This window comes from Periophthalmus magnuspinnatus, chromosome 21, assembly GCF_009829125.3.
Source record: "Periophthalmus magnuspinnatus isolate fPerMag1 chromosome 21, fPerMag1.2.pri, whole genome shotgun sequence".
NCBI lineage: Eukaryota > Metazoa > Chordata > Actinopteri > Gobiiformes > Gobiidae > Periophthalmus > Periophthalmus magnuspinnatus.
In genome coordinates, this window is record NC_047146.1 from 9,069,506 (window position 1) to 9,090,749 (window position 21,244).

Sequence of the window (21,244 nt, forward strand, 5' to 3'; positions counted from 1 at the left end):
GGCAGGTAATACTAGTCAGTGTTGAAAATGTACCTTTAGATTAGGCTTGGGTCGGCCAAAAAAGACTGCATTTAAGATTGCCTAATATCTGGTATGACAATGGCCCCTGACCTGATCTCATGGAGTAAAAAATGCAAAACATTTTCACAAGTTTCCTCTGATCTAAAAGGAGAGAGGAAGTAGAGGAGGAAGAAACATTATTTACAGAACTGTCAGAGGGGACTTACCCTGGCACCCTTCTCCGGGAAACACTGACATCCTCCGCTGCAGTCTCTCCCTCCACACGGGCCGCTCTGCTTCTTCCCGCCCTGACACACAAACACACAAACATGAGTGTTACAACATCTCAAGTTCAAATATACAGTTCTCAGCATAAACACTAGTAAATAAATCTGGATGATCTATACACATTATTGTAAATGTGTAGAGCTTGTGTACTTTGTTATTGGTCGATGCGTGTCTGTTAGTGCGGCTGAAGTGTTTATTAGTGTAAAGATGGGGAGGATGTTTTGGCTCAAATGACTCATCGGGACATGTGTACATAAAAGTCCTGTTCATCCTCAGTCAAAACCACACCACTGGCAGGGACAATTTGTCTTGAGATGTCTGCATACCGACCGCACCACCCGCCCTCCCCACGCCTGAATGTGACAGAATGGCAGTAGGATCAGTGGGGTCACGACATGATCAAAGCAGCCAGTTCTACTAACAGGGTTTCCCAGTCTGCGGGTCAAAGGGGTGGAGACCTTTGTGGATAACCAGGGACATTCATTTCGACATAATGCTGTCATCATGAAGCAAGTGTTAATGTGGGACTGGAAATATGAAATATCTATTCATTTGTTTGGCTGCTTGGGTGGCAGACACTTACAACAGACTTCAGTTGTATCATGCCTGAACATCATTGAAAGTAAAGTCAAAAGGAGCATTAAAGGGCCCATATTATGCTATTTTCTGATCTATTTTATGTTATTTCCTCATCAAAAACATACCTGGTGTTATGTTTTATTTCATTCACACATGTTTAACACACAAACCCTGCATATTTAGGCTCTAAGTTCTTCTCTCAAACAGAAAACGCTCTGTTCCCCACTATGTTCCCCACTATGTTTTTAAACTCCATCACACACTTCACTAGAATCATTTGGATGATTTCAGGCCTGGAACTGCCCATCTCTACTGAACAAAAGGTAAAAAGTAGCTGTTAATTTGAAAACTACCCCTTCGTGACATTAAAAGGTTGAGCAGAGCCTTTTAAGCTTTGAAAATGTAGACAGACTAATAATAAAAGGGTACTCAAACATGTGAATGAAACAAAACACAACTCCAGATATGCTTTTGATGAGGTAACAACATTATAACACGGTTGAAAGCTCACAAACATCCATTTTGTGTAATATAGGACTTTTAACCTCCTTATATCTCCATAACTTTCAAGTACAAATTCTAGTAGTTGCAATAATAGATTTTGGATTTTCAGATTTCATAATGACCAAGTGAAGCCAAGTCAATATAACCTAATCCGATCTTCTGTTTAGGTGCACCCAGATTCTATTACCTGCCAACCAATATCAACCATTATCACTAGAAGATGTTTTTAGAGATTTTCTGCAATTTCTTTGAGGCTCCAGGCAGTCTCCTCCGCCTCCACCTCCATACTAAATGCTTACATAGCAGCCGCCTCATTGCCCTCCTCTCTGGTCCAAAATGGTCACTTTATGCCCACGGCCTACAGAGTGGCAGATAAAGACCCCAAATAATTCCCCAACTTGACTTTGACGGCATATCCAACGGCGCGGCACAAAGCCCACATTGAGAGGCAGCAGGAGCACAAAGAGGTTCTTATAGTGAGCAGACATGGTCTTTTAATGATCCCCTATCTCAACAACAAAAAGACCCTCTTCCACTGCACAGAGGAATGCACCAACCAGGACGTCTTTGTTGGACAGCAGACGCATCTCAGGGTCCTGGGTGATAATGTTCTAATGAGGCATGTGCTGATGGAGATAATGACAACCAATCAAATGGCTAAAAGTGGTAACTAGCAGATACTAACTGTGGTAATCTATCCTGGGATGTTCATATACAGCTGTAAAAAATAGTTCATACTCTTTAGGCCTGTCATGGTAACTACTGTATGCACTTATCGTTCAGTAAATGAAAGCTGGTACAATATTTTTGGATCTCAATATTGATCATGTGGATTGATCATATGGATTTTCTTTGCACAAGGGAAGAACCTTAAGTTGTAGGACAATCAGATTTGAGCTGTAGAGGGTCAAATTAATAACTTCCATGACAACAACAGTTCCATTCCCTATTTATTGATTGTAGCTCATGTTTTTTCTTCAATAGAGAGAGAGAAGACTCTGTAGAGAAGACTCCCAATGTGACAGTGTGCAGGAGTCTTCTTAAAACCTTTCAGTCGAGTGTCTGTCCTCCAGCACACCTGTCCCCCTGTCAGGAGCAGAGTCTACACAGAAACGAATATTGTACATTTAGGAAAAGGGCTGATTGTATCACTTAAGGCTTACTGTGTCAGTACGATCATTTAGTTTCAAGTAAATCGTTTACTGGGAGATTTTCTACATAGCATTTCTACATTTTCAAGCAATATATCACACATAAATGTGATATTGTGACAGGTCTAATAGGCGTTCCCCTTATATTTTTGCTTACAACACATTAAAACTAAGCAAAAAATATGAATTTGCTTGTGGTATGACAGATATAAACATCATCAGTAGAGTGGTCAGATCCACTGACCACATTAGTGGTCAGATCCACTGACCACATTAACCTACATACAATGGTGAATGAGTGAGTGGTTCCTTGATGTAAAATGCTCTGTGTGCCTTGCAGGTGGAAAAGTGCTATATAAAAATGTGATCATTGTCCATGTGTATGGCTTTAAAATAGCTAATAATTCATTCAATGAAAAACAATGGACTTGTGCTGCATCCTGTATCCACCCAACATTACAATGCAGCATTCTACTCTCTGCCCTACAAACAACAGCATCACATACTTATGTTAGTATCATTTACCAGTTCAATTGACACTTAAAGCAATTATCACAAGTTAAGAACAAATTACTTCCTTATGCTGTATATATATTTTTAGTTTAGCCCTGATTACTCTAAAGTACTTCCACTGAAAAATACACTGCATGGATTTACCATTAAAACTGTAGTAACAGTGTAAATCAATCAGTACAAGTTCAACTGAGCTATATCACTCAAAGATCATTAATACATGTAATGATATGGCAAAGATTGAAACATATTTTTGGTATGAGGAGTGTCAGACAACAATGTGAGATGTAGGTCAGTCTGTGCAGTTTGCAGCTCTGGAGAGGATCACCTTTTATGTCCTGAGAACTTCATACCCTGGTCTGGGAAACTCTACTTTCCACAATAGCAACCATTAATCTCGATAAGCTTTACATTAGACCACACAAGTGTTACGATCAAGAACATATCAAAAACAGACGCAGTGTAGTTCCTAGATTTATTTTAAGTCTATACAATAAAGTTTCACGATGACCAAATGAGTGACTCTCTGCATAAGGAATATGTCCAAGGTTCCACACTGGTGTTTAACTGTTATTCAAATAGAAACTTGAATCTCCAGTACACTTCCTCAGACTTTGAAAGTACGTTTTCTCATTCTTGGGGAAACATTCATTTGTCACAGTGCTGTTGTCAGTGAGAAAACATATATGTTGTGGATGGGGCCCTGAAAAACACGGATGAGATTTCAAAATTAACATGTAAATCCTTTGATAATCAATTCAAATCTGAAGAGGCACATATGTGTAGGCACTTCAAGAAAGTCAACATTTTTTTATTTAAAAAGCACCATTGACCTAACATTTCCCATTCAGTATTGAAGCCAGTGCTTTTCTATGTTAAATCCTACCCCAGTGTTCTTTTTACTGAATAAGGTTGAGATTTCAGAAGCCTCCAGTGGCTGAGCTGGGTTAAGCCGTACTGACCTATTTCCTAAATTAAAATAAATGCAAGAACAAAAGCGAGGCCCGTAGAGAACAACACTCAGCTTCTGTGCAGACCAGGTCCCTAATCACTCCTACTGAAAACCTCAAAGCCATCATGTCTATCATCATTTTGGATTTCCAATACTAATTAAATAGAATGAAAAAAATAAATGTTATGGGAAAAAAAATAAATAAAATAACATATTGATTCTAACTTCCAATACGATAATAAAAACGGCCCATTTTTGCACAGATAAATATAATAAGCTTAAACATCTCCCACTCTGCCTGTTCTGTGTGCGGGTGGTACGTCTGTGGATGGGCCTGTGGTCAATGTGTCACTGCGGTTTCAGACTTTTTATTTACTGTATAAAACCAAACAATCACAAGATGCGACCACTTCCTGTCATATCTTCATCCAAAATCAACTTGAGCAAAAGAACCGGATCATAACGTGTGAGACAGAGACTAAACAAGTGACACTACATGTGCATACACCGTGGATTTGGGTTAACTTCAGAAATAACATATGAAACTGGAGCTTCATGAGCAGATTTATGGTCTTCTGCTGAGATGAGTAACCTACACTGATAGCCTGGAAGAATGCGTTTAAGGTATGCAAACTATGTGACCTCAGAAGTATTGAGAAAATGTAAAGTACAAGTTTGAAAAGTGCGTTTGTTTGTAGATTATCGTCAAAGAATACCTGAAATAGTGGTATAATATAGTCTTAGTAAATGTTCTTAACTATGATCAGTCATCTTAAAAAGTATTAACACTACATGAAAACTAACTTAAAAATCCTTTTAACATTTCCTTTTAAATACGGGGGTCTAAATGCCTCCATCTCAAACCATAATCACATAGTTAGTCTCTAAAAAAACTGGGATTTCCAGGCCAATTGGTGCAATTATGTGAAATAAAATTAAACATTTATCTGAAGCAATACATTATCTAATCTGTCTATCTGCATTTCAAGGCTAAAAGTAGACCTGTCATGAGATAGAGGTCCAGTAAATAAATATATACATCCAAAGTTGTGTTGTGAGCTGCAAAATATTGTAATCACCTCTGAGGGTCAACACGCTGTCTGCATCTATTTAAAAAAAATCGATTTTACTTATATTGTTTTGAAAATGTTATATTTGCTGAAAACAATTATTAACACGTTTCATATGTTTCACTTTCATTTTTGTCACTTTGAGTCTCCCCTCAGTGCAAAGTCACCCCCCCTTCATCGTGCATCCCGCTAATGAAACTACTGCACTTCGCATCAGGTTTTTCAAGTTGTTGTGTACAGTTTTATATCATGTTTTTGTATATTTAAGGAGAATTGCAGGAACATGGGTGACGTAGGCTTGTGGGCTGAGAACTGGACAGAATCTTATGAGGGTAAGATGAGTCTGAATAGGGCCTGGGAGAGATTGCTAGATTACTCAAACAGACATGGATGACGCATGAAAGCTCTTCAAGCATGTTTTTGCGGGAACATTATTATAACAGTGTAGAAAGCTAAAACAATTGATTTTGCATAATAGCCCCCTTTAAAAAGCTTTTCTCCGAAGCAAACCAGGATGTAAGTGCTGGTGCGCTGTTAGCATGCTAGTTGTTTTTAGCATTACCATGATGGCAAAACTCCGCTCTGGCTTCTGAATATCATGACACCCGCTTATAAACTTGGTGAATAATTATGATGCTAGGAATGTGCTGAAGTTTACTTAATAACTTTTGATCACTACAAATTATTTAAAATGAACTAGTTCTGAAAAACTGAGCTTTAATGCCTTATGCGGGAAACTGAAAACATGGAAATCCCATTTAACATTTCAACATCAATACTTAACAATAGACCATCTTTCACCGAGTTTTCTTAACAGTATTTCCTTTAAAGGTGCTGGGGATGGTGTCAGCTTGTTTGAGGTTCTTCTCAGTTTTCACACTTGAAGAAGAGCTGAAGTGGACTGTAAACTGTGTTTTCTGACAGGGCCCCTCCAGTTTAAAGTATCAGATGAACTGAGAGACAGCAGAATAGATCAAACATGGGCTTACCTCACTCATAACATGGGTCACACTTTAGAGAAGGCAACATCAATCAAATATAGGTGCTGAATCAACATGAACAAAAACCCAAGGGAGTAGAGTTTGTGGGGTTTGCACATCGGTAATGACTATAACATTGACCTCTCTGTGCTCTTGTTCCATTATGGTAGAAGCTATTTTCCATTTACTATTATACTTACTACTACTATACTTTGACAATGTTTAAATCCAGGCTCAAAACTGTTCTGTTTATCTGTGCATATGACTGAAAGGTTTTTATTCTGCGCTCTACTCCACTTTAATGTAAATTTTATTATGTTTATTTATGTTTTGATTTATTGTATTGTAATTTTAATGTCTTTCCTATACTGTAAAGCACTTTGAATTACTTTGTACTATGAATTGTGCTGTACAAATAAACTTGTCTTGCCTAAACTGTAAGTGTTCGTAAAGTGTCAAGAAAACCACCTTATCCAATCCAATACCACAATTCCCTAACCATAGTAAACGCACACACGCTCTAGAAGGCCAGGCCGAGACGAACAAATGCCCATGATAAATTCTTAACTATACTAATAATGGTCCAGGTGAGGTTCATTAAAATGTGTTTCGCGATCTTTATAACAAACTATACTATATAAGCGATATAGATAGACTACATCTGTATGCATTTTTCCTTGAGTGAATATGTACATATATGCAGAGTGCCAAGTCCCAGCTGCTCTTGTTCACACTAATGATATGGCCGTCAGGATAAAGCGTTGAACCAAAGACACCTGGGCGATTTCACCAGGACTGAGCTCACTGCAGCCCATTCATGGAGAAACAAGTCTGACTGATAGGACCCGATTGACTTCCGCACTTTAATCTAACAGCCACACGAGCTGTACTCCCTCACACCAGCTGAAAAACGTCTTTGGATTATTGGAAACGTCTAACTTTGTCTTTACAGCTTTTACAATGATGTCTTCTACACAGTGTAATATCGCCACAGTTACACAGAAAGGACATTAGCAGGTAGATGTGCAACAGGCCTAACCATTTTTCAGTGGGTTCTTGATGAGCAAACCACACAGTAATCCTCCGTACATGGACATTTGAAGAGTTTTAGATTTGTTAATACAAAACACAAACAATACTGCTTAAAGTATTGATTGAGAATCCACTATTTTATCCAAACTGATGATCTCCGTCGGCCTCTGTCTCCTTTAACACGCACAAAAACCCAAATAAATGCAGTATCAATCAACCGTGCAGCTGAAAATGCGTTCTGCTAATGAACTGGCAAAAAATAAATAAAAAATAGACCATCAATGTCCATGCACAGATACTTCCAATGAAAGAGAACCATGTCCTTCTACTTCTGATAATTAGCTTCAAACCAAGGAAACTCACACTGCCGACACCCAACAGCTGAAATCCTTTTTGGTTTGTCCTTGAGCCCATCTGTGACTTACAGTAAGAGCAACACGTTTTAGAAAAGACGTATTAGAACAGAATCAGAAAAAGACCAATTGCAGCTGGTATTAACTAACTCAATCGTTTTACGTTGTATTTTGCTCATCACGTGGGGGTGAAATGAGTAAACTGTCACATTTTTATATAGCGCTTTTCCACCGTCAAGTCACTCCAAGCGCTTTACATCAAGGAACCACTCATCCATTCACTGATTCATGGATCTGTCGAGAGGGGCATTCGAACCGCCAACCATCGGATCAGTGGACAAAGTACCAACTGAGCCACTGTCGCCCAGTTGTGTCTGCTTCCTGCTTTTTAGCTCAATATCAGATTTTAAACCAGACCAAAAACATGGGTGTATGAAGACCAAACATCAAACACACTTGTACACTATTTTTGTTGGCAGGCTCCTCGAACTGACGCATGTCTCGATATAACACTACATGTCCCACAGCTCTCCATTTTGCAGATAAGGCTAATTCTTGCCCCGCCCCTAATGGCTACTTTAGGACTAATAATGCTTCCTGCTAACATTGCTATCGAGTCTGTGATACATATTTTAAGTGCTACAGTGAATGTTGCAGACACAAGATAAACATATTTGCGCATACATGTGAAGTTCAGGGGAAATGGGAAAGGAGTGGGTGATGAAACAGCCACAAATTCAGGCCATGGATTTATGACAAAAACAGGGAAAAAAGAGTCATGGAGTATCGCCATGGGAACAGCTGCGAGGAGAGAGGGTGGGTTCTCATGTACATGTAGGACGGCTGTGATAACCAACGCAGGATTCTGGTAGATATTTGAGGTTTAGAGGTGTACAGACAGGCAAATGGTGAAGAACAAGCCAAATTCCATAACAGGAGGTGTCAACGCATTTTTTATGACCAAGAAGATCTGAAAGGCGTCCAAAATACAGTACAGTATCTCAACAGTAGTTCAGTTGGTTGCGTTTGTCCACTGATATGAAGGTTGGCAGTTCGAATCTCAACATATACATCATTGGTAGGGCCCGCAGATGAATGGTGTTGTTGTGTTCTTGGGCAAAACACTTAACTCAGTGTCTGCGTATGCTGGTATATGAATGTGTGTGTGAATAGGTGAGCGATTCTTTGACGTAAGTTGCCTCGAGTGCCTTGAAATTGGAAAGAGCTATATAAAAATGTGGCCATCTACCAAATGCATGTAATTAAAGTATGTTTAAGGTTGTAACGCAATATTACTGGAAGATTCAACAGAACAGATGAATAAAGAAAACACAAATTGATGTTTTTTGGTACTAAACGTGATCTTTGTAGGCCTTTAGGGACAGTGTGATGTGGAGAAAAGCCGGACATGACTCAAGCGCTGCATGTGATCCTGGCTTGGTTGAGGGTTATGGACCTGCAGTCAGAGCTCACAACAGAGGCCCTCATGTCAACACGTCCTCTGTTACTGCCCTGGGACTGACACAAATACAGCTCGACCTGGGTCACCTCCAAATTCAACTCCATTTCCCAGAGGGTCGCACTTCTAACCAGGATGTACAGCTCAGTTAACTTGGTGTTGAAATGTAGCTCAGATGGGGAAAATTGCTTCTTAAAGTTACCCATGTCTGATGAGAAGGTTGGAATTTTTACATTCAGATGTAGTCAAAAAGGCATCCTGGTCTTTTCTGCTGAAACCTTAAATGGGATTAAGCCTTCGTCCAGGAAAGCTGATGGTAACAGTACAGTGTTCTTCAAGCCAAAGTATGCAGGCAAAAAATAGAATGAGAAAAGATTCCACAAAGTAGGACATGGTCACGCTAGCGCAAAGTGCGTGTTTAATTTTGTTAACATCTCTCCCATGACCAGATATAATTCAGTCAAATCAATTAGACTACAGCTGGCAGTGCATCCTGAGACTAGGGCGTAGTACAAGTGCATGGACTTATTTTGGCTGCCACGTCTAGAGGATTATAACACGAATCCTTTCATACTTGAATCACTTTGTAGACGTAGCACTATGATACACATACGTTTTGTGAAGAAAGAGACAAACATCTTTAAATCAGTTAATCCATGTCACAGTGGAATCAGATGAGCAGAGACACATGCAGATGAAGAGATTTACAGTGAAAGTCCAACTGGCCCCTGTCCCATTCACACACTGGAAAGAAGCTGTGAGAAGAAGACAGTTGGACAGTTACTGAGGGACCTTCTGGGACCCATTTAAACCTTAATATGAGATTAAACCAACCCATAAACATAGGCTTCATTGTTCTGGAAGTGTGAATAAGATCTGGTCTAAATAATGATACAGTTTACTCAAGTTTGTGTAAATTACGGCCAGTGAATCTCAAAATCTTCCTGTGCAGTCTGTGCTGTGGTGCATCTGTGGCTGTCACACATGACCGGGAATGTAAATGAAGCATGACGTGTCCTTATCAATGGATCAGACCACTGGTATTTAGCAGCACTGCAGGCTCCATGTTAACAAGAGTTACGAGTACAGTAGCCTACGTGTGCAATGTGTGTCTGAAAAGGCACAAGTCAACATCAGTATGGGCCTCTAACCAGTGCTCTATTTAATTAAGGGAGTCCAGATAAGATCACCTGTTATTATTATGTATAAGTACAACTAACAGTAAGTAAATAAGTACTAGTAAGTGTCCTTCAATGATATCTATTAATAATGAGTCCACTTCAAATGCTAGCAGTATTTCTAACAAAAAAATGTCCATGTACAGTACCGTACAGTGTGTTGTATAAGTGAATACACAGGTCTATCTAGTATCACAGAACAGAATGCAGAGCCAATGGATTGATCTCCAGTCTCACAGTAGTAGGTGCATTTGATTGATTCCACCCTGAGTATTTTCTTGCCGGAGCCGAGTCCAGACTGACTGTAAAACAACTGTGACAGAGTAACTCCACCCTATTTCCTCTTCCTGTTTAGAGAATTCTTCACATAATCTATTTTCTTTTCACACAATTCTGCTCCGTGAATACCCCTTAAAAATGACTTCACCGAGGTTGAAATCTGGTCTATAATATCTGCATGTGGAAAAAGACGATTATACACAATAACATTCACTCTGCTATTCATGTGAGCATGGGAACAAATCCACATATCAGACAAAATATGTCTATTACTTTGAAAAAATGTTTATTTGACCTGCATTCAGCACTGTTAACCAATGGGGGCAAGCAGCCAAGCACGTCAGGCCTTTTATCATGCAACAAAAAGTACTGCAAAGAGCTGACCAAAAAATTCTCACGTTTCCAGAGAAAACAAAACTGAAGCTAATATTAAAATCCATCAAAGATTTCCCACTGTTAACTTTTCAAGTCTATATCTCAGTTACCTTTATACTCTACACAAGAAAATAAAATGCATTATCAAATCAAGCATTGCTATGAGAGAAACAGAATTCTGTTCTGAAACAGAGAAATAAAAAAAAAAGCTGAAATATTTGAAATGATCTTCATGGAGACATGCAGGTGACATTACTAGGCCAAGTATTTTTTAACAGTAAAAATGCCTCTAATTGAATGAATACAAGATAGATAAATGCCATAATATGTAATATTCCAAGCAAAGATTTAACAAGCAGGCGGCAGACCGTCCACCAGAAAAGTTGCATTGTGCACCTTTAAATAACAAGGGCATTGGCTAAAAACACATTCTTTCCACATGCCAAAAGTTGCAGTATGAGAATGCAGGTCAGTGAGGTCTGCTTTGAGGCAACACCTTAGTGGAAAGATCATTTTACTGAGCAATGCAGAGACAAGGAGCCCCACACATGGACTTCTCATCCAGCCTCTGCTTCCTGCTGCCCCACACAATGAGCTCTTCCCTCCATTGTTGAGACCAGGCACATGCAATATCTCAGCTTTATTTTGGCAGGGGATGTGCCATTCATTTTTGGGCCTTATCACACGCAGACATCGTCCCCTCCATCCGGAAGAACACCTTCCTCCAGCAGAAAGCATTCGAGAGGCCAGTCACGTGTCGTCCTGCTACTGCTGACCTTATTATAAAGCACTTAAGATTAGTGTGTGGATATTGTACAGTATAGCTACTAATAATAATAATCAGAGGTGGGTAGAGTAGCCAAAAATAGTACAAGTAGAAAAATTGTAAAAGTAAGAGTACTTTTACTTCTAAATACTCAAGTTGTACAAAGTAGTGGTGAAAGAAATTACATGCTAGTGGCTCTGTGGAGCGACCCCACTGCACACAAGAATTAGTTCTGTTTACTTTACTTTTGGGTTGGTCTTGTTCACACACACACCATACCAAACCAGCAACATGAGCCATGTAAGAGGCCATCAGCTGATCGCCCAACTTATTTCTTTGACAATCTGCTTCAAGCAGACAGAGCCTTATCAATACACCTGCACACGCTCGCTTCGCCTGTATGCAGTGGTCTTTTCTTTCACCTGTGGCTAAATACGCCATGAGGACTGTTCATGCTGGTGGACACACAGCCAGACCCAGGCTCATCTGGACAGACAGAGGCAGGAGGAGACTGTCACTGATATTATGTTGCTTCAAATGGCCTCATCAGTCAAACGTGTCAAACTACAGCTCTGCAGTGCCCATGCATACAAATATATGTGATCCAAGTGTTTTTTTTTTTGTCCAAGTCCAAGCATTTTTATTGTCACAGTGGACTATGTAGGTTGACCCGAGGTCAGCCACGTTCACACCACACTCGCCCCTCCAGAGGGTGGGTGGAGTCGCTCTGAGACCTCCTGTTTGAAGCACTCTTGGAGCAGTCGTTTACTGTGGTCTAAAATGTGATTGTTGCATTTACACCGGTGCATCGTCACCGTAAACATCTTCATAACAAAGAGACGTCCTGCTGTCTGCACCTCTCATGGCTGTGGCATGTTAGCAGGTAGTGGATTTCTTATTCATGTGTACCAAAAATGATTATGTGATGCTGCCAAATCCTATGTGTATCACCGATTAAGAAAATAAAACTGAAGAATGATGTAAGTACAGAGCAGTGGGCATTTGCTGGTGGCTATGAAAACAGGGATCGATCTGCAAAATGGGAGATCAAACATGCACGAATCACTCAAGATAAAACTTCGAGAGGGTATATGAGAAGGAGAAAGAGCTATAACATGGTCAAAAGCTCTGAAAAGTCAATTTTGCGTAATAGGTCTGCTTTAAGATTACTTCATTAAAGATATTACTCAAGTGAAGCATGCTTTTACTTAGGAGTAAAAATGTCTTTAAAAAGTTACAATACCCACCTCTGATTATAATATACATCCCCACTGTTTACATTATTTAGCTATGACTAGTATTTCACTTTGATTTAATGTAGTGCAGTGCCAAAAGTCATATACAAAAGACATCCATCCACTTTACCTGAACAGTTGTAATTGCTATAACAGATATTGTGGCTACACTCGGAATTCAAGGCCACCTCCATCTGAACTTCTATCCGCTGCTAGCATCATTGGCTTATTGCTTGGGATGAAATAAACATATTGTAGCATATTTTTAAACATTTGACACTAGATCATCTCAAAGCGTCTCACAGTGTCCCATGCGGATCTTCCTGTTAGCACTACTGTCTCCAGAGCCTTCCTTCCTCTGCCACTGTAAACTGATAATGGCCTTCATGCAGAGTTTGGGAAAACAGTTCGTAAGCGTACAGCAGTTTCAACATGAAGCAGACCAGGAAATCCTGACCCAGTCCCTCTGATGTACAGTGGATCTATGCATGACACAAAAAGACTCAAGAAACATAAAAATAGAGGGCTAGGCCAGGAAGGGCATCTGACGTAAAAGCAATACCAAATCAAGAAGTCAGGAACAAGAAAGGAATAGCTGATGACAATTAAACTCAGTATATCTCACATTGCAATGATTATAAATACTGACTAACCATAAACAAAATAGTTGAGTAGTTTTAGAGTATCTTGGGAATCATCTTTCCTGGAAACCCTAAAAGTCGACCACAGTTTGGACATGAATGTGGGAAAGAGCTCAATACTGGGTCAGCAATAAAGAACTGATGCTATCCCAAGGGCCAGATTGTGATATTGTATTAGAAACATACTTTCTCAGACATGGGATCTTTGTGCTATGTATATCAGAGCAGCATGTAATCTTTTTCTCTGATTAAGTCCTTAAGTAAGGGTCTTGGAGGTCTAGGGTCTACGGACCTGAACTCTGCACTTGTTTTACTTCCTTTTTTGTAGCTTAAAGAGAATGGGTCAATAATCTGAACGTTCTGTACAACTCAAGTGGATGTGACTGAATCTTAGTGTTTTCTTCAGACTTGGACTTCCCAATGCTTAAGACTGGGCTGATTGTCAGCAACATAAAATTGCATTTACTAAACACAAAACTGAGTATTTCAACACCGTATGTTAGTGCCTCACATTCGGAGATTGTTGAGATTTGGTCAGCAGAGCTGTGTCACATGCTTTTAATCAAGCCCTAAACAGATTTTATAAAAAAGAAGACACAAAGAGGCCTTTCATTGCAAAGCAAAAACAAATCTTCATTTAGCAGCCTTGAGTATGATATTAAATACTCCAGAGAATGCTCAGAGCATCTGAGGTAGTGCAGCAAACAGCTTCACAACACTCACGTGTAACAAGCACAAACACATGGTTTATGCATCATGGGGGTGGGCTGGAGGAGAGAGCAACAAATAGGCCATGGAACGTATTTCTGGCATCAGAGTGACAATAAAAGTCAAACAGTCTGAATAAACTATTCTTAAGGTCATTTTACTAAGACAAATAATGATTGTGATGTTACAATTCAACTTAAGAAGCATGCAGTTCCTTGTTGTGCGGCACTAACATACTTTAGATGTCTATTGCCTTAAGCATCAGAATAAATAGCAACAAAGCAACCACAAGTTGAAAGGAATCGAAACTACTGCCTTTGAACCAATCTGCAATCTTTTGTAGGGATGCACTGATCCAGCTTTTTCTGTTTCGATACTGATGTCGATACATTGACTTTAAGTATCGGCCGATACCGGATATCAACCGATGCCACAGCAGAGAATGAAAATAGCATTTATTTCCTTTAAACAGAAACAGCATAAGGTAAAGATGATCCAAATGTGTTTGTAACTACAGAATAGCTTTGTAAAAATACGTAAGTGTGATATTATGAGATGTTTTGGGCCAACACTGGCCTGTAAATCGTTTTATTACACCAATTTTAATAGCAAAATGGGATATCAGCTAATCTGATATCTTGAAAGCTGATATCCAATCCACCAAAATGTTCAATATCAGTGTCGATATCCAACACCAGAATCATATCGGTGCATCCTGAGTCTTTTGTATGGGAAATGCTAAGTCAACACCTACATGGTACAGCATCCATTAACATCCACATGCCACTCACAGTGTGCTACTGTATTCAGTGATCATATAGATGTCTCATTAGGAGAAAGTTCAGAGTCACCAGATGTTTTGGATTCATTATTTGGCTTCTGCACTAGAAACGTGACCTGAACCTGAGGTCAGTCTTAAACTGTTTACAGTCATGTTTGTCTGTTCTGTTAAACAATGAGTGCAATTATTTAAATGCGGTTCTTTCCACCAATAAAGTTTCAACGCTTTTCATTCCTGGTTTGGGTTTTGGTGCTGCTATGTAGCAGCAGTATGTCAAGCCAAAAGTCCCCTCCTCCACCGAGGAACTCCCCACATGACCCTCCCACTGAGGGCCAGCTTGTGCTACAGCTCCTCTTTCTGAGCTGAGTTCTATCAACTTTAACTATGAACAGAATTAAATGTGTAAATGACTTACTGCGTGAACCTCTGAGGCGAAGATGGAGAGACAGACAAGCAGCAGCAGCAGTCTGCTGTGGAGACAATGTCATAGTTCATAAACAATCAGAAGTGTCATAGTGCTGTGATGTGAAGCCAGGTCCACTCATACCTCACACTGGTGTGTTGTGCCTTCATGGTCCTACGCACGTGGACCGCAAACTTCTTTCCCACGACGTGTTTTACCTCTACAGCATGGCTTCCCCCCTGCCTCACGTATCCAGTTTTCTTTAAAGTCAGAAAATCAAACATATGAACTTATTTGAACTTAATAAGCTACATTTTAAGAAGTTGCATTCTAGTCTCTAAAAAGATATACCATAAAGCTAAAACAAGGCCAGTAGTTTCACTTACGGTCACTGCAGAGAGAAGCCGAGCGTCAGAGACAGAGCAGCGCGCTCCTGAGCAGAAGTTTGGAGCAGGTACCAGAGTTTGCGCAGCTCCAAAACTGTAATATTGAAAGATACACGGCAAAGTGTGGCGACTAGTCCTTCTTCTTACCGCTAAAACGCAAAGTGTTTGGAAGTTTGTGCGCTTTAGGATGGGCGAGGGTGGTCTTCTTTTGGGAGGAGGGGGTGTGGTGCAGTAAGAAACAAGACCAACTTGCATTGATCAGAAGCTCACATCGTCCCGGACAAAGATGCAGCCGACGGTGCTGTCCCTTTCACGAACATAAACTTTTGATTAACTTTGGAAACCAGAGAAAAGAGGACGAGCGGTGCGTCAACAGGTGGTTACGCGGAGTCAGGGAGCTGCAGACGCCGCTACGATGTTGTTACCGTGCGCTGCCCTGGTCATCCTGGCCTTCAGCTTTGATCTCTCAAACGCAGAGGTAAGGGCTTGTAAAAAAAAAAGCTTGTATAGCAATGGTTTTGGGGGCTTTATTATGGCATTTTTGCGGAAAATATGACATTTAATTTATTTTAAGGCAGAAATTAAAATGTGTTTCTGGTTAGTCTTGTTTCATTTGGTTGATGCTTATTTATCAACGTTTTTGTCATGTGAAATCTCTGGTCAGTGATTTATGTTCACCTCATACCATAAACTCGCTTGGGTCATGCTGCTCATACACTTGAGTGTGTCTAGAGCTGGTCCAGCCTCCCGCCCTTCTGTAACAGAGGGTGGGGTCCTGAATTCTGACTCCAGCATGTGAGCCTGTACACATGTGCACTCCCTCAGCTATTACCAGCCATCCAAGAAACAGCTGTTAATTTGATCAATAAGACTCATAGGAGGGGGGTGAAAGTTGTGATGAAGCTGTGGTACCTGTTTATCAGTACATTAAGTCATCTGTCTAACTAGTCCCTAGCCCTCACAAACCTTTGGGGACATCACTAGTGTTCAAATGCATGTATTATTTGGCCACACACACTTTTAGAACATCTTTTTCAGACAGAGAAGTGCACCAGAGAGGACTGCCCTTGAGCAGCCAATCAGCTCTCATCCCAAAGTGTCATATAGTGACTCAAATGGCCTGTGGCTCAAGTTTGCAATAAAAACATTTTCTAATTACATGAAAACATTTTTTTGTTTTAAAAAGTTAGGGGCAGAAGTGCTACTTGGATGTATGAAGCAACAAAATTGTCCTTTTGGTGCTCTTCAGTGGAGGGACCGGTCTCAAATACAAAGTTGAAAAAAAAAATGAAAAGAAGTTGCAAAAACATTTTAGTTGTCTGTTCTGCTTTTAAAATAACCCTCTAAGATGAAAAGCAGAAGGGACTCATTTATGAGAAAAAAGTTTAATTGTGCCTGTTTTTGATCAAACAAAAATTGAATAAAATCAATAGAGTCTCAATAGAGCAGTGTTATTGTCATAAAGGGAGCTTCTCATGCACACTTTCACAGCCTGGATGAATTGTCCCAGTCACACAGAAAAATGCCCGTTTTATAGACTTCACACGTTTTTGTTTTTTTTTTTCTTCACACGTTCATATCTAGTTTCTGTCAATATTCTTCACACATGCTCAATCTTGCATGTGTGAGATAGAGACTGTATCCTGCGGCTGGATTTTAATGTTATCTAGTGGTTGCATGGATGAACTACAATACAAACAGGAAACATGAGACACTTAGAGATCGAGCCTTGGAGAGGAAGAACGTTCTGGCCAAATATCCAACAAACACTTGGCAAATGAACTAAACATCTCACAAGTATTAGCATACTTTCCTCTGAAGGGACATAAAGTCAACTCTTCTGTCCACCTCATTCTTTTTGTTTTATAACTAGCTCTAGCTCTCTACAGTTTGAGTCAAACCATGACCCAGATTTCAATACGTTTGTTCAATTACCGGAAGGTGACATTGGCAGCAAATCAAAAGTTCTCGCTTCCTACTATCACAGAGGTAAAACAAGGCCATGAGGTACTTTAGTGTGTCCTGGAGCACTTTTTTGTACAATAACCTGATAATTGTATTTGAAAATTGGCCAATTTGGTGTGAGTTGAAATCCAAGTGTATCAGCAGTAGGTCTGCTGGGTGGTCTGTTGTGCTTCTAATTTAGAAATGGTGTTAAGGGCCAGCTGGCAGAGTTCAGGGCACTTCCTACAGAAAACCTAATGAAATGGAAAGGTGTTGTAGTTGTGTCTGGATTGGGAAAGTTGTCTCCCATCCTCTTGACATGAGCATTAGAGCTAATTCAAAATGGAGTGTTGCTAATGGCACTTCATCCCCGAGGAATGTGCTTGTATTGTCTGTAGGAAACCATCATATGGAGACTTGATCTCTGGGACCTCAAAGTGTAGACAGGGGGGCATGTAATTTGCTCCAAACCTGATCCAGTAGATTACCACTCACACATAGACAACAGCTGACCTTCTGGCCACTAGCCAAGACACAGCACCCAAAGGACACTGGCTCAGCTCTGTTCACACCACAGTAAAGATGTCTCCATTTGGAAGAGTTGTGGTTCTGTTTGCACTCCAGTGTTTTGACAGGATTCTGGAGGTGCCAATGCTGATATGTATCTGACCTGGATATTCACAGACTGTGGCCGGCCTGTCCCACTTAGTGCATGCGGCTCCTGTCCCTGATGAGGTTAGACAGTGTTGGGGTAAACATCGTAAAGTCCTGTGGAACAGTGTTTGGCCCTCCTGCAGAGACAGAGGGAAAAATCAAACACATACAGTAAATAAAACATAGTCTTGTGTATGTATGAGCAACAGTAACCTGGATGCATATGTCCAGAACAGTTTTGAATTTGTTTCTAAAAATAATACAAAACCAAATGACCTCACATTACTTTTTGACTTTAAGTGTCAACAACAGTAGTGTGTTAATGGGGTGCTGCCTGGAGGCCAATGTAAAATGAAGCTTATTAACTGTGAAAATGTTAGTCATAAAAGTCAGATGTGATTTGTAAGTTGATGGGGTAATGGATACCTCTGTCTAACAGTGAGGTGGGAGTTCAGTTTGAGCCCTGATGCAGAGGAGAGCAGAGTGGAGCCAGAGATGATGTCCCATAGAAAATCTCTTTGTGTCCCCAGTGTCCAGAAAGCTGAGCTGATTTATGGGTTTGCTCAAAAGTGAAGCTTTCTTCAGCTGTTTGTTTCTTTGAAAGACAGGTGTGAGGCTTGTTTTCACTCTTGCCTAAACACTCAATTTCCTCTGGAGTCTAAACGTCTCATTACTTCACCATAACGGACTCCTAAAACTGTAATTATACATATGGTTATGCAAAATGACTGAAAGTGGAATCTGTGGCTCTATGTGTGTCCCAATAACTGCATGGGTGTGTGACATATGCACAGCATAAATCTATGAATCCTCAAATCTCATGTTTAGGGGTTGTTTCAGTTACTTACTGTAACTTACTGGTGACATGAGCGTGAACGTCAGAGGAAATGACACAGGACTGTTCGTCTTTGTTGCTTCTGAACATAAGCATTTACACTCAGTGTTTATCTGCCATTTTGAAAAAAAAAAAAAAGTTTAGATGCGTGGGTACTGGAGACTGGTAGACTTCCCAAATGACACAATGTTTGTAATGAGTTTTAATGGTGAATTATACAAACATCAGGGTTGAACCCAAGGGCGGACCACTTTTCACTTCAGGAATTTCAAGCAAATGTTTGTATGATTGCCCATTTATGCCCACATGTTTTATATTGAACAGCTCTCAATGTGGGAGAGCCTTCTATACATAACATCCATTATGTTTTTATGTTTAACTGAAAAGTTTCGGTCCATTACGAAAAATTTTTATTATTAATGTGATCATATATATATTATATAAAGGTCCTGGAAGTATTCCCAGTCTCAGTACAGGTCTGGTCTTAATACATTTGCATAATGTGCAAATACTTTCTTGTGAAACTTGACCATGGTCAAACATTTATCAGTGATTTGTTGTTAAAATGTGACTCTGATTCTTCCATATAAAACAAACAGCTGAACTTTCTCAGATAACCATGTTACATTTGATGTGAAAGCCTTGTGTTTAGTTTTGGTGCTAAAGTGACTCACCAGAATCAGTTAAAAAAGACTTTTTGTTCTCATTAAATTTAGCCTTCACAAATAAAGATGGAATCAGAGCTCAAATCAAAGGTCAGCTGGTGAGTTTGACCAGTACTGGGGCTGACTGTTCCTCCTGTGGCATAGCTCAGAAGACTCAGAAGAGGAGAGTGGATATTCAGAATATTTCAGCAGAAACTAAGAACACTTCACCAAAGAAGTCAGGCTTTGCATATGTTCTTTTGGGCTCCATTGAAAAACATATTCAACAATTCCAACACCAAAATCGTCTCATAATGCACCGTACAAGTGTCTGGAATCAAATGTTCAAAGGTTAAGCTTTGAATGGAGACACTTAGATACATGCATTTAGTGTAAAGAGTGGTTCTGCAGACAGAATGCAGAGTGAATGCAGATTAACGACACATGACAGCACCATAAAAACAGATGAGATAAGCACATGCTTAGAATTTATTCCATTTAAAGTTCATCAGATTATATTTTGTGCCAGAGTTAGATATTCGATTGAAGTGTTTAAGTCATTCTGATGCCGTACCAAAGCCTGTCATCATAAGCCTGTCAATATATTAAAAGCTGGAACAATATATTATGAGACCCAATATTTATTGTGTGTATAATTTCTTTGCAGTTGTGAGGAGGTTTTTGCCCTTTTGATGTAATAAGGTAAGATTTGATCTATAGAGGGTGAAATAAATAAATTCTATGACTGATTATTGGTTAATCCTGCTATGTACTTCTCACAGCTCAGGCTATTTAATAAGAATATATTTTTAAATATATTGTTACGGGGATTATCCTGCTCCGGCAGTGGCATAAAATATTTTCAATATAGTTGTTTATCACAATATTTTTCTGTAGCGATACATCGTGTTTCGAAATATGTTTCTGGCCTAATTGTAGCAACTGCACAAAGATAATTTATTTACAGTAGGGCCAGTCTATATCCAAATTTAGGGTACTGATTTTTGGAGTTTAAGTGTTTTTCAACTGCATTTTACATATTTGGGTAAACTAGCTGACTAAACATCACAGCATGCAGCATGAAAAACAGATGCTCACCTAATTTCCTTTCTTTGTTCTTGCCTTCAACAAATGCTGAAGCTCAATTATTACCCAGTGAGAAGACTTGAGAAACATATAGGAAGTGTGGACGCTGCATTTATATTTGGGGTCTATTTACCGATGACAACATCCTTCAGGCCCTGGGGCGTTGGTGTAACAATAGCAGTGACGTAATGGGGATGCAGGTGATAAGGTCTGATGTGGAAATTGAGGAACAATAGAACAGAACTCGCTGAGAGCTTTTAAGTGTCTGGAATGATAATTATGGTGAGTTTGTAGCACATTTGGAAGAAAGTGTGAGAGTAAAGGTCTTTCAGTGTTGTTTTGGAAATCCCCACTGTTCTTCTCACATTCAAGCCCAGTCTGAAAATGCCGGTGATTAAACCTAATTTAACCAGAGAACCACTTTCCTCTTTTGGAGAAAATGGCATCA

General features: G+C 39.8%; 2 protein-coding genes across 4 annotated transcripts in view; one reads left to right on the forward strand and one right to left on the reverse strand.

Annotated features, from left to right (window-relative positions):
* The window catches only part of col4a2 (collagen, type IV, alpha 2), a 39,554-nt gene extending 23,666 nt beyond the window's left edge, over positions 1 to 15,888 (reverse strand). For all 3 annotated transcript variants that reach the window (XM_055230565.1, XM_033987012.2, XM_055230564.1), the window contains exons 1-4: positions 15,634 to 15,888; positions 15,392 to 15,507; positions 15,260 to 15,314; positions 228 to 308 (exon numbers count right to left, since the gene is read on the reverse strand). In XM_055230565.1, coding sequence (XP_055086540.1) covers positions 228 to 308; positions 15,260 to 15,314; positions 15,392 to 15,507; positions 15,634 to 15,888 — 507 coding nt within the window. The remainder of the gene's footprint in view (positions 1 to 227; positions 309 to 15,259; positions 15,315 to 15,391; positions 15,508 to 15,633) is intronic.
* Positions 15,889 to 15,892: 4 nt separating this feature from the next.
* Positions 15,893 to 21,244, forward strand: part of col4a1 (collagen, type IV, alpha 1) — a 29,683-nt gene continuing 24,331 nt past the window's right edge. Inside the window, exon 1 of the mRNA XM_033987006.2 lies at positions 15,893 to 16,111. Within this exon, the coding sequence (XP_033842897.1) occupies positions 16,049 to 16,111 (63 nt within the window). The 5' untranslated portion in view covers positions 15,893 to 16,048. The remainder of the gene's footprint in view (positions 16,112 to 21,244) is intronic.